General features: G+C 46.6%; 1 protein-coding gene across 2 annotated transcripts in view; it reads right to left on the bottom strand.

The window, feature by feature from the left end:
• Positions 1-3,042: 3,042 nt before the first annotated feature.
• LOC106629551 (T-cell activation Rho GTPase-activating protein-like) overlaps positions 3,043-14,440 on the bottom strand; it is a 35,013-nt gene continuing 23,615 nt past the window's right edge. For both annotated transcript variants that reach the window (XM_074537672.1, XM_026795392.2), the window contains 3 exons: positions 8,702-8,897; positions 8,141-8,258; positions 3,043-7,434 (listed from right to left, as the gene is read on the bottom strand). In XM_074537672.1, the coding sequence (XP_074393773.1) occupies positions 7,244-7,434; positions 8,141-8,258; positions 8,702-8,897 (505 nt within the window). In that variant the 3' untranslated portion in view covers positions 3,043-7,243. The remainder of the gene's footprint in view (positions 7,435-8,140; positions 8,259-8,701; positions 8,898-14,440) is intronic.

The raw sequence follows: 14,440 nt of genomic DNA, 5'->3' as shown, positions 1-14,440 counted from the left end.
GCCTGAGCTGTGCTGGTTTTGTGGACATGCTCCCAGCACATGTTCTCAGTCTGCACTGTGCAATTGCACCTGTTCTCACCCTACTGCTTGGACATACCTTATCTGAGAGTAGCAAAGGACTATCTGCTGTAGGATCACTGGGTTTGGATTTGGGGTTGGGTTTTTTTTTTTTGTTGTGTGTTTGGTTTGGTGGTTTTTTGCTTGTTTGTTTTTGGGTAGTTTTTTGGTGGCTTTTTTGCCCTTTTTTTGTGAGACCTTGGTAAGATAAAAAGAATATGCATTTTCTGTTGGGGAAGAGTATCTTGCATAATTTGTATACACACACAGACAGATGTATATATGTATGATTTCATACAGCTGAATTCTCTAAATAGGAAGTTTATTCTCTTTTTCTTGTTGCCACTGGATTCAAGGAGAGGTATTTACTGAAATGCTTAGCATAATAGCTGGGGAAGAAGAGTTATCCTTAAATGAAACTATGAGGTGGCAGGTTCAGAAGAAGGTACCTCTTCACACAACAGATCCTGGAAGTTACTGCTACAGGACATCAGGAAGCAGTTTAAAGAGCAATTAAACATGATCATGGAAGAAAAATCTGTGCAGGGATGTTCAGCACGAACAGCTCTGATTCAGGAACTCTTTGAGGTGCAAATCCTCATCCTGCGGAAGCATTTTGGGGAGCAGCCTTCCCTGTGCTCAAGCTGTCATTAGGCAATTCCTGCTGGCTGCTCTGGAGATAGTCCTGGACTGGACTTGAAGTGCTGCTGTTTGACCCAGCACAGTCATCCCTGCATTAAACTGTCATTTCTCTCCAGGTGGGTTTTCTTTTCCCACAGTCCTTAGTAAGTCATAGACAGCAATTCTTGCAATAAATCTTTGTGACACAGAAATGCTCTTTTTTATGTTCTATACCTCTCTTGTTCTTTCCTGCCTGTTGCTTCAGTTGAGGGATGGAAGGTTGCTTCACTGTGTGTTTGTACAACACCACATTATCAAGCTGAGCACTGGTTCGTGCCTGTATTTCCTAGTTAATTATTTGATATAAATAAATATTAATAATCTCTATTTCTGAAGGTGGCCACAGGCCAAAAGGCTTGCTGCTTGTTTAAACACTCAAAGTAAGAAACTGTGGAGCTCCAGTCCTCGTGTGCTGGCAGAACGAGACAGATGGGCCATTTGAGAAAGTGATTAAAATACCAGCAATACCTGCCTAAATAGTTACAAATTCCACACTCCTCATCTGCAAGGGCTTGTATTTATTATCTAGGGCACAGGACCAGGCCTTGTGAGCCTGCAGACACTGAAGGGTGAGAGCAAGGATGAGGTGCCCGTGCTGTAGGGGGGCTGAGTGATGCCAGCCCCCCATCTCTGCCCTGAGCTGCCTGAGCCTGGCTCAGGGCCCATGGGCAGCTCCTGTTCCAGCCTTGCTGCTGGAAGGAGGTGGATTGCCACCCACTCTTTCTGTTGAAGAGTCAGTTTAGGCATATCATTATTTGCAGTGGTTTTTTTTTTAAAAACAAGACAAATTCTAGGGCTCAGGAGTGGAAGTGCCCTGAGATCACATGGAGAAAAGGAGCATGCTCATCCCAAGGTACTGAACAATATTCAGGCACGAGTCTTCTGAAAAAGATTCCTGTCAAGGCTGGAGAACCTCTATAGACTCTCATGTGCTTTTCTAAACATAGTGGAAATGCAGTGTGTCAGTCATAAGGCAGGAGGGAATTACCTGAGGGAAGGCCATTTCCCTAATGAGAAGTGAAAAGAGGACCTGTTTCTGCTGAGGAGAATCCTTGCCATATGGATTGGATTTTATAGCAGTGTATGGCTCTTGGGTTGGAGGCACAAATTCCCACATGTACAAGGGTCCAGCTGTGGATGGATGTGGGCAAAAGCCAAGCAGTAGAGCTGTTGTTCTTCCTGTTTGTCTCACCTGTGTTCCCATTGCTCTGCTGATTGATGGCGGGTCAGTGAGAGGCTGCATATGGAATGGGAGACAGCAGCTGCTTGCAGAGATTGACCATGCAAGCCCATCCTGCTGAGAAGTCATGTTTCTTTTATATGACTGCTATCTCTGTTGCTGATAACCATGCAGATTGTGGTTTTAGCAGCCCCTCAGAGATAGCTGTTTCATGAGGATGAGGAGTTCTTCAAAAGCTGCTTAAACATGAAACTTCCTTGGGCTGCGTATAGTGCTTTTCTCCAGAAGTGATTTAGCATATACTGTAAATAAAGACAGTAAAACTAAATTTATTCTTTAGTTGGAGGACACAGGCCTGGAAGGGGTGGAATAAGGAGCTCAGTCCCACAGAACCAGCAACAGGGATTGGGCTTCAGCCCAAAAAAAGGGCTACAGAACAATTATTCCACCCGCCCCACACTCAACATACATTTATACCACATTGTCTGCACTGCCATAGCAACTGTCTGTACTTCCCAGTAACTTTTTAATGAACCTCAGACTGGTAGTAGGTGTCCAAAAGTCCCAAGTCTGAAGTCACACAGGAAGAATGGAGAGGTCAGGGGCACTGGCACTGCGTCCCTGTGGCTGATGGGTTTTCCAGTCTCAAGTCCCACGCTGCTGTGGCACCTCCTAAGCTCATGCAAAGTTCTCAGAGTACTAGGGAAGAGCTCTCTCGAGTCCTGTGAGTTTCAGCTCATGACTTAGATTCCCTTTTAGTTTTCCTTCAGTTCATCCAGTCCATTCCCACAGACACTACTAAAGCCCTATATTGTCTGCAAGGTTGGGCAGCTCCTGCAGCCCAGATACAGGGTGTAGGTTGATCCCATGGAGCAGTTCTGTAGGGACTGCAAGTCACCCGTGACTGGGATGGCAGGAGATCTTGTGTCTCAATAGTGTTTGGAGAGCAGCAATGTTTTCTTGGAGTGGGGCAGTAGCTGAGACTCTTTGGAAGAGGAAATCAAATTGCCTAAAGGTACAGAGGTGGTGCCACACAGGCATAAGGAAAAAAAAAAAAAAAAGAAACTTTTTTTTTTAAATTTTCCAGGAGAATGACTTATTTTTATTCACTGGTATGTCTCCAGACAGTGCTGATTTATAGGCATATATATAACATTTTCATTCAGTCTGTGTTTTCCACTAACCAGAACTGGACAGTGCCTATCATTTGGGCAGTTATATACATGAAAATACATGAATTTGAATTTTTAATTTTTACATTTTAGTAAATTATATTTTTACTCCTTATTTGGTGTGCCAAATCTGCCAGGGGACCTCAGGCACAAGCACTGTGCTGTAAGAAGAAGAATGTTGGCAGAGGTGGCTCCCCAGCCCCATGGAGAGCATGGGGATCAGGTAAACCCATGCTGGAGCTTTCTCTTAGTTCTTAACCTTTGGCCATGTGAGGGTTTGGGCAGGCAACTTGCAAGGTTGGTCACCCTGGAGTAACCTCACTTCTCCAGCCTCAGGACATTCACTTGCCTGTGCTGCCCAGCAGAGAGCCCAGGGCCAGCTGTCACCTGTCAGGCACAACTCCTGCACCCTTTGGCACCCCTAGCTCCCTGCCCACTTGTCAGCTTGTCCCTGCTGCACCACTCTAACGCTGCTCTGTGCAAATGTTTTGGGGCAGGTGGAAGGAAATGCAGCAGAACCTGCCCAACCACTGATCTGTCTACTAGCAAGATGCCCTCTCTGGATCAGTGCAGTGCAATTTTATTGGCATAGGAGCCTGTCTGGCTCCTAAGTAAATTCTGTTGCCACTGCTATCTTTAAGTTAGAGCAAACTTAAATAATTCCCACTACTCAGCTGAAGGAATGTGACTGCCAGGCTGACTGCAGAGCCCAATCGTGTCCTTTCACCAAGAGTCACTTGCAAAAGGTGTCTTGGGAATGGCCATTATAATATTTTTCTTTTAAACTTAGGTACACCTTATCCATGTGAAGAAATATTTTTCATCAAATAAGCATTCCTGGTGCCCATGCTGCTGTTATCATTAAACAAATATTTCATTTAGGGGGTATGGAAACAGATTTATGAGGTTTTTTATCAAACACAACCATTAGCTGTTGACAAAAGAACACAGATTGCACCATATTTTAGGGTTAAGAGAATTGGCTCTCCTATTCTAATATATTCTCCAAATTTATTGCAAGGTAATTTTTGCCTTGCAATAAATTGTAGTAATATTTACATGCTACTTTTTTTTTCTTAAATACAGATTTTGAAGTGTGGGTATTATTTACAGGCTTGGATGTATTTGTGAATTCTAGTGATGTAAAAATGGCACTCATATGAATGATGCTAGAGGAAAAATATCTACATGTAAGTTTTCACAAAACTTTCCACAGGTGCCCTCCACCCATACTGCAGCAGGTGGGGGTGAAATCCCAATTAGCTGAACCACCTTAGGCTGATCTTGTAGTCTCTTGACAATTTCCACAACATAAAAATCCAAACAAACTCTTCACACTCTACATTTAAAAAAGAAAAGGTGATATGAAGTCAGGAGCCTGTCTTTATACATATAACCAAACTTTGCTTTCTTTTCTCTACTTGTGAGTTGTTCATATCACTTTAGGTAGGTGAGGACAGGGACTCTCTGAACAACACTTTTAATGTTATGTGAAGATTAGCAGTCATGTACATACTTTGGAATTTCTCTTCAGAGTGTTCTTGACCTTTCATAAACCAATTTTACTGAATTATTGCAATTGGTATAAATAATTAATTTTTCTTACAACAATTTAAGAATAAAAATAATGTCACAGATAATTTAAATACTACAACTCAACACCCTCTAATTAAAATTTTCAGCCAATAAAACACAAGGTAGAAATGGCAGAAATTAAAGTCTTCCGGTTGACAATTGTTCCTTGGATAATTCCTAAAATAAATATTAAAGTTAGCATTCAGTGGCTTGAATCTTTTTGCAAATATCCACACCAATCCTCCTAGTGATGCTAAGTCTCTTGTAAAGGTATAAGAGGACATCCAGTAATGAGTAATCCCTAAAACTGATATTTAATATTCCACTAAAGAAGCTAACATATTTACAGTTCTCACATGCCACACCTTAATGTCTTTTTTATTTATTTTAAACCAGATAAAATAAGCCATAATAAGACTGATTTATTTGAAGTCATGATAAGAGTCTCCATTCTCAGGAAAACAAAACCATTGTAATAAAGCCCTGGTCCCATTGACTTCAACATCTAAACCAAATTTTCGCTGCCAGCCTTTGACTCCTATCTAGTGTGTCACCAAAAGAAGCAGAGCAATTGTTCTCAAATACTAGCAAGCAGATGGGGTGAGCATGGAAGATTCTAGTTTCAGAGAGGTGATATCTATTAGGATACTTGTAGGAATTAATGATAAATGAAACACAGAGCACAGTATGTTGAATTACTGTGACATGAACCCCGGAGTTTACAGAGGAACAGTTCACCTTTAGAACATGCTAGCCCAATTCTGACCTCAAACCATCTGACTGTAGACATTCAGTTTAACACATTCAAACCTGTTGATCCTCTAACAACCGAGTGGATTTGTTGGTGGTTACATCTCACTGCTTCTGATTTTTAGCCACCCACAGAGAGGGTGACACCTTCCAAGGGAGCTTTTCCATCCAAGCAAGATCTGCCCTGATTATCACTGAGTAGTTCTAGCCCAGGATGGGTGGAAGGCAGGGCTGCCTTTGAGGTCACATATCTAGGTGGTCCAGGGAGGTCCAGTGGACCCTTTTGAGGGTATGGGGTGTGGCTCAAGTCCTTGAGTGGTGTCATTCCTGATATTCCACTCTCAGACTGGGATCTACCCTGCTAGGTCAGCACATGTGGCAGACAACACTCGGATGACCCTTAGGAACAGTAGCCTTTGCTTCATTGCCTGCTGAGGCACCTGTGTGAGACTCTGTCAGGGCTGAAGAGGCAGATGTGCTGATAGTTTTGCTGTTGGTAATTTCTCAGCTCCCTGTCAGCCCCCAGGCCCATCCTAGCTGGTTCTGTCTGTTCCATCTGCTCTGGGCAAAGGGGAGAGGGTAGCTGCTGGCAACCCTGCAGTAGCAGGCACATCAATCTCCTTGATTGTCTCTCTAAAGATTATCCTAATCCTCTGTTGCCCATTAGAACCATTTTGGTCCAAGCCCAATGGTAGAATTTTATTACCATTTCAGTTTTCAGGTTTTTGATTTTTACCCTAAACTATGGAAAACTTGGTTTTTGGTACCTTGCCAGGTTGCATCAGTAAGCCTGGCACTGGTCTCCTGGTCACTGCCACAGCTGTACATTTAGGGAAGCCCAGTCCCTAAGCCTGCAGAGATCTGGAGAGAAATATTATACAACCCAAAGTGTGTGATAAGCAGTATGGATGCCAGAAAGAGCTTTACACTGAATAACCTCTGCATGACAAATGCTAAAGTAATGTCTGCTACGTCAACCACCCACGGCCATGGTGCAGACTGTGGGCAACAAATATGTGGGTGTGCAAGCCTACCTTTGAGAGAAGGCTCTAATCTCAGGTAAAGGTGCTTTGCTTAGTGTTATCAGTGACATCTGGTGGCGACAGACAGTAAAGTAATTTCAAACCTTTTTAAAGGTTGTGTAGGAGTTTGAATGGCTCATCCCAAATGAAGTATTTTTGACAAAGATGTACTCCCCAAAGTGTATTTCTTTCTGACAAAACCACATGGTGACCATGCTCCATGCCAGGAGCAAACACTAAGCAGATCTGTATATAGCATGGGATCTTTTGGTGGTGAGAAACACTGGGACCAAGGGAGCCACCAAAATGTGTAATGTGCCTGAAAAGCAGTTGATAAACACCTGATCTTTGTTACTGTTAGCTGCATAGAGCCTTGTAAGTATTCCAGATCTCACAGCCCTTCTGAATCAATGAGCATGGCAGCAATTCAGCAGCTGTGGGTAGGGGACCAGTGTCAGCTAAGGCAGGGAGGATCATGAGTGCTGCTGGGGGTCAAGTGGTGAGAGGGCTGGACTGAGACATCACAGAGGCTCCCACAGCCCCTGTGGGGACTGCCAGGGAGAAGCTGAGCACTTATCTGGACCCTATTTCTGTCTTCCCAGCCCCTTCTTGGGCTGGACACCTTTTGTAGAGGACAGCATTTCTCAGCAACATAGTCCTTAGCAGAAAGCAGCAGAACCAGTGCACATGGAGACACATCTTCCTTAATTTTGCACTTAACCTCATGGTGTAAATTGAAGACTTTTTTTTTGTTTCAATACCTTCTGTGAGGAAAAGTTCCTTTCTCATTTTGGCCCAGTTTTGCATCAGAAGCTTTGTTCATACAGGAGACTTGTTTTGACAGTGGCTGGGGAATTTGCACCTCTCCTTTTCCTATTTGCATGGCCACATGTACTCTTCTTTCTTCTTGGGTGAAAAATGGAGAGGGTTATCTCTTCAGAAAAGCACCTTCTCACTCCCTGTGTGCACCTCACTTGCTGCTCTTCTGAATTCAGCTCTGAAAAGCAAAAGTGCAGGACTTTGCTGTGATTTTTAAACTTGACAATTCAGTAAGGTAAGCATTATCCAATAAATGAACAGTGAAATGAAACAAAACCCAAAACTTAAAACACCACTGAAATCATATATGAGGCATCTGTGCATGTTGTAATGTCACATTCTCTGTAATGTGTTCTGCTCTTCTGAAAATGGTTCTTGAGAGGACATTTCACACTGCAGATTTCTGAAGCCAGCCATTGAAACTTTCAAGTTTCATCTCACCTTGAAGAACAAACAGTTCTTGAAGCAGTTAACTTTGATAAGGCAAGTGCAAAAAAGGACAAAGATAGGATATCAGCTATACTGAAAATGTGTCTTTCTTTTCATGGCCTGTTCCTCCTGAGAAGCAGTGACAAAATAAAGACCTCTAGATCTGTTAGGTTGGGAGAATGATCCTCTCCTTTAAGCCTGCCAAGAAAGGTTCTTGAAATCTCAGCACATCTGTAACAAAATGTGCTTGAATCAGATGTTTAACATTGGGATTTAAGTCTGGATTGTGAGTGTTGTAATTTTGAATTTCTGGAAGGCATTCCTGTAGAAAAACGCTTCATTAACACGTTGAACTGTCAGCAACTCTCTGTGTTTCCACAGATATATTCACATATCAAATTCAATAATTTGGCCCAGAAGCCCCAGTTGGTGACATCCCCAGTCCCTTCTCATACCTGTGAAGCTGTCTGTGTGCTCTGGTGACTCCTCAGCCAAGGCACAGGCAGGGAAGGCAGTGTCTCCCTCAAATATTTCCATGCAGTTGTTTATGAGGAACTCCACCAACACTGTCACCTGCACACACAAAACAGCCCATTTCAGTCAAGACAGATTGAAGATTCTTTCCCCACCCTGCCTGCTATCTTTGTAGGAAGGACAGCACAGAGCACAGTGGCTTCTGCCAAAATCCTGTCTTGAGGTCTAAGGCTGAGTCCCCATGGGGGATAAGGCCCAATGCTGCAAACAATACAGACAAAACACCATCAGCCACAGCTTTGGCCTCTCTGCCTGAGGGCCCAGGGGTGACAATGGCCACGGGTGCCCCTGGCCCTCCCCATGCAAAGGCTGCAGGAGCTGTGCTGTGACTGTGGGGGCTGCAGGGCAGCTGCTGCTTTGCTGAGCACCCCCAAGGCCCAGGGGCGCTGCTGTGTTCAGCTGCTGCCATGGCCGTGGGATGGATCCCTATGGATGGCTCTCAATTGCCCCGAGGGAGCGGCTGCTCGGTGAGTCCAGCGCACCTTGTTGTTCATCTCCTTCTGCACTTCCAGCGGGAGCGCGCTGGCTGTGCCTGGGCTCAGCAGATTTGGGCCAATGCAGATGGCCAGGTTGCAGGAGTCCATCCTGTTGGTCTCAGCATTTTGGCTGATGTGGTGGAGCAGAGAGAGCAAGAGCTTGAGCAAGACGAGGTTTGGTCTCGGCAGCTTGTCAGCCACCCTGCGGGAACACAAACAAAATGTCACGTTAGTTGATGGTGCAGTGGCCTCTGCTTCTTGATTTGAGCAAGTCTCAATTAAACTTAGAGTGATACCACTTCCTCCAGAAAGGGGCATGTGTGTGCTCTCTGTATCTTTCAGAAATCCCCATCTGCAGCTGAGTGTGGGGTTAATTAGGAGACCTTGAATTACAAGGTCTTGACTGAAAGGCAACACTGAACAACACATGTCCTGGAATAGATGGAATGATGCCAAGAGATGTCACTGGAGGCTTCCCAAAGCCTGTGGTTGTGCTGTGGGGCTTTCAAAGCACTCCCTGTCAGCCCCCACAGCTCCTGTTCCTGAAGAGCAAAACACGGTGGTGGTCTCCATGTGCCCAAGCTCACCCCCAGCAGATGTGGAGGCCCCGTGTCAGTGTCTGTCCCACAGCACCGGGACTGTGTTAGCTGAGGCACTGCAGCCTCTGCCCTGTTCCTGCGCTGTTCTTTTTTACGGCAGCCACCAGCAGGATCTGCCCTGGACAAAATGGAGTGTCTGACAAGGCTGTTTTCCCATTCTCACCAGTTAGAGGCTCTTTGAGAGTGTTACAAAGTATTCAGAGACACTTAGATAAAGCAGAACACTGTAAGCCAGAAATGCATGGAGCCAGGGGATAGGAACATGGAGAGGGATAGGGACATCCTCTTCAGAAACCTATGTGCTGCCACCACTAAGTCTAAAACCAAAAAGTCATTCAGATCTTCAAGAGGCTTTAGAAAAAGAGACTGTTGATCCATCACCTCAGAGCTGAGGAGACACAGAAAGGCAGGTATGTGGTTGGATGTAGGTCTTGGCTTCCAGGGGGCTGCTGCTCCCCATCTATGGGTCTGGCACACAGCCCTGACTGCGTGTGGGGCTGCACAGCCAGGCATGGGTGCTACAGGATGCCTGGCTGCTGCAGAAGTTGTCAGCTGCAGGTTCTTTTGAGCATTGAGGAAACTTGCCCGCCTGGATATGTCAGCTGGAAGGAAACAGTTTGGACTTTGTGTTTGATAAGAAGTCTGCCTCCTCTACAGTGTGGATTTGATAAGAAGCCTTTCACTTTCTCACAGGGCTTCTCCTCCAGTTTGGCTGGGCACTCATCATGGCACAGGGGAGGCCGCGGGGGTTTCCAGTTCCTGCTCCCTGCTCGGAGCCGCAGCATCCTCCATCGGGTGAGTGAGGTGGGCACGGGGAGCAGAGGGAGGCCAGAGGAGCGGGCGCTGCAGGCGCTAGAGGGCAGGACAGCCCGCAGCAATCCGCATGGAGAAACGGGCGCGGAGACATTAGGAACGTCACCTATTGCACATGGCACACCTGCACTGTGACACCCGTCTGAACTTCCCTCCTCTGCTGAACCCCAATGGTGTCGATCCCTTCGAAAATCTGGCCATACTTTAACGTCAGGAACCAAAACTTAGGGTCACCCTACACTGCCCACAGTACAAGCACAGACTCAGAATGGTTTGGATTAGAAGGGACCTTTAAAGATCATCTAGTCCAATGCCCCTGACAAGTCCACATGTCCTCCACTCAGTCCACACCACAGTTGTGGGTTCCAGGGCTTTTTAACTGCAGCTGCTGAATATTTCCACACCACACCCCACCCCAGCTTTCAAAAAGTTCAGCAGAGCTGTTTCAGCCTGTCCTTTGAGATTGGAGGAAAAAACACATTATGCTGCCTATATTCAAGCATCTTTTTGGATGTCCCAGTAAGTAGCCCTTGTCACCTTCTTGCCAGAATTTGGTGTTTTAGCCTTCTGTCACCATTATGAGATGATTCAGCTGAAGGTGGGAGAAATTGTGCGCCACAGATCCAGCACACTTTGTGAGAGTGAAGCAGAGGCTTCAGCACACAGATTGGCAAGATGCTGAATTTCTGGGTTTTTGTTTGTGGTTGTCACAGAAATCTTCCTGCAATATTCATGAAGAAAAAGGATGTGGCTAAATTAAACCACTGAAAACCAGAAGTTGTTCTCTGGAGCAAATCTTTCAAAAAGTTTGTATCCCACATGGGCTGCAAAATAAAGCTGGGAAAATTTTCAGAAGAGCTCAAGCTCCTGGGTGCTTTGAAAATGCGTCCAGGAATGTTGTCCATGTGGAAATAGTTCCACAGTCCAGTGGAAATGACAGGACACCCCTTCTTTCTACTGCTTAACTTCTGAAATCAAATACACAGACTCAAACCCCAATTCCATGTAGAGCAACCTTTATAAAAACAAATTAAACACTCAACAGCCATCTGCAAAATGCATGCTGTACCTCAAAAAGCACAGATTATCATGGGTTTATTACCCAACCCTGTGCAGGGATCAGCCTTGTTCTGTTTTCACACTGCATTAAACTCATCTAGTCTGCAGTCCCAGAGCTGCCACTGGTGATTCATTTCCTCCAGCATCTCTGGCTGCTTTCCCAGGAGCAGAGCTCCCGGCACAGACCCTTGACACTGCTCCTTCCCCAGTCCCCAGCTAAGTAGCTGCCTGCATTAAACACCAGCATTTTCTCCGCATGGCGACCTGGAGGGACAGCTCAGCAAGCTTTATGCAATGCACTTGCAGCAGTGTTTCCAGAAGGAATGCATTCCTGCTGTCTCACTGCTCAGGATTCACCAGCAACTCCTCTGGTGTTGTCCTTTGGCCTCAAGGGACAAATTCTGCCTCATCCCATGCTGCCTGATGCCAGATTCTCTCCAGACCATGGGACTGCTTTTGCAAGCATCTCTTGCCAGTCAGGGCTGGAAATAAGAAAAGGATGCAGATGTGCCTCTTTTCCAGTGCATATGTGCTTCTTTTTCTTCAAGATACAGTTCCTGAGCAGAGTTGTGGAACATCCTGGCATATGCAGATCCAAATCATTTGCAGTGCCTGACCTATGTGCAGCAGTCTTGGATATGATCCATGACACACCTCCACCTAGTTAGCTGACCTGAACAGGAAAGTCCATCTGGGGATTATATGAGCTCTGGACTTGGACATAAACACCAGAAGAGTCCTTCAAGAGCAACTGGAGAGCTGAGCAAACCAACCCAGGCACAGAGGTTGCCTCAGCCATGCTACAAGGTGCCAGCCACCAGCTCTGCAGGGAACATTTCCCCAGGGGTAAAGTGTTCATGTGGCCCAGGGCAAGAGTCAGGCACTCTCTGTTGCTAAATCTCCTTCCAGCAGAGACCTTCTGGGCTGCAGAGGCACACCCCTGCCCCCAGCACACATGTGGAGTAAGATACTCCTTCACTGCACGGTCCCTGCCAAGGACTCAGCAGATCCCACTTCCCAGCCCTCAGAGCAAACAGCACACAAAGGAGAGGCTGCACCTCTCTTTTAATAGAAGCTCAGGGAAAGCAGGATTATGGTGTTTGTCTTCCCAAGCTCCCATTACATGAGCTGAGGCTGTCCTTCCCAGGGTACAGTTGGACATCTGCCTGCTGATGGGAAGCGGGGAATTAATTCCTCTTTCTGCTTTGGTCACATGCACAGCTTTTGCTTTTTTTATTAAACTGTCTTTGACCCTTCAGGTGTTTTTTAACCTTATTTTGTCCAGTTGAGGAGGGGAGGTGAGAAAGCATCCAGGTGGGTGTCTGGGAACCAGCCAAGATCAACCCACCAGTCCTTTTCCTTGGGCACGAGATAAAGCCAGTTTTGATCTGGGTGTACTGTAGCTGCCGTAGGTGATAACTGGCGGGGTTCTGCATGGCACACAGGGTTCGCTTGATTTACAGTGTAACAGAGCCTCGGGCTCAGCAGTGGCTGCTTTCAGCTCCTCCTGCTGCAGTGCTTATCTCTGGGTTTCACCATGCCTGGGAGCATTCTGATAAAGCACAGCCCTGCCTTGGCCCTGGCACCGGCACTGCTTCTGTGCCAGGAGGGCTGTCCCGTGGAGAGCTGCAGGATCACACCTCTCTCTTCCCCTCTGGGACTGATGTGCCTGCCTTCCTCTCCAGAGCTCCTCACCACATCCTTATCTAGGCTGCTTGACTAATGTCATCTTCTTGTCATTTGCATAGAAACTACTTTTGGTCTGGTGTTACAGGGAACCAGTTTGCCAGTGAGGTGACAAGGCTTTGGGCCACCGATCCCTGGGTGCCTTCATGGTGTGTGGCAGGACTTGGTGGCTGCCTGGCAGTGTTATCCCCTCACATAGCCTGTGATCTTGCACCTCTACAGGCATGTTGAGCTGGCACTTGATGGAAGGGTGCCTTGCCTGCTCCAGTGAAACCCAGCAGCCCTTGGCACTACACTGGGGCTTTCCTTGTGCTTCTTGAACCCCCCTTCAGCACCATCAGGGGAACGTGGTCGAGACAGGGATCTAAACCACATGTGGCAACACTTAGCAGTCAAAACGAATCATTGGATGCAGAGGTCAATGGGTCCATACCAGCAATTAGTACAGGAGCAGGAGGAGGAAGGATCTGATCAGGCAGCTGATCCTTCAGCAAGGCAAAAAGAGGAGGAAGTGAGAGAAATGACCGGCTCTGAAACTTGGGCAGACTTCAAAATATGTGGAAACATTACAGCCACCAGTCTGGCAAGCAGATTGCTGCCACTAGCACTGAAGAGGGCATCCAGTATGTGAGACTACTAGCAGTGCTGGAAAGTCCCTACGGTGACCTGGACGACAACCATGTCTCCAAAGATGCAGATGGCGTACATGAGAAAGGGCAGAAGGGTTGTCTGAAATTCACCAGCATTATATTCCATCTGCCTGGAGACAATGGACTGAACAGGCTTGAATATATGAGCTGTGAAGAGAGTGTCCCACTGACTCTGACTTTTGCAGGAAACTTTTCTCTTCTGTCCCCACAGGTCAGGGCCTTGGCCATCAGGGGCACTCAGACACATGCTGTGTGCCACTCTGGTTCCTCCTGAGTGACCTCACAAGGAGGTGGGATGGTGACCCTCCTCCGAGTTAGGAGCCCATGTACACAAGTTGGCTGGGAAGAGAGATAATAAGGAGGGCCATCCATGAGTGCTGTCAGTTCAGCTGCTGTTGAGATGGTGGAAGGCAACCAGCAGTCTCCCTGGCACAGATGAGGATTAAGAGTGCCTCTCTTGATTTTGGTAAAGGGACTTTTCGTCTGGCACTGCAAGGGTCTCCAGCCTAGAATAGAGGGTCACTGCCTTCGGTCAGGAGAAGGAGAGGGGTGACCAGCTTTACTGGGCTGTGTGGATTTGATGGCCTGGCACACTGGATCAATGGAAGTGTGAAGTATTGCTAGACACTGGTGCACAGCATACCCTAATGCCATTATGGCATGTCAGAGAGGAACTCATCTGGATCCCTGGACTGACAGGGAGATCCCAAAAGCTGTCTGTATCGGGGGCTGAGATGAGCTTAACGGGAGACAAGGGGAGACAAATGGCAAAAGTACACTGTTGTGACCAGCTCAGAAGCCCTGTGTATCCTTGGCATATACTGTCTCAGGAAAGGGTACTTCAAGGACCCAAAAAAGCATTGATGGGCTTTTGATGCAGTTGCCATTGATTCAGAGAAGTTGAAACATCTGTTTGCCTTGCCCAGCCTCCTGGAGGA

This window comes from Zonotrichia albicollis, chromosome 3, assembly GCF_047830755.1.
Source record: "Zonotrichia albicollis isolate bZonAlb1 chromosome 3, bZonAlb1.hap1, whole genome shotgun sequence".
NCBI classification, from domain to species: Eukaryota; Metazoa; Chordata; class Aves; order Passeriformes; family Passerellidae; genus Zonotrichia; species Zonotrichia albicollis.
This window is presented reverse-complemented; position numbering and strand designations above follow the sequence as displayed.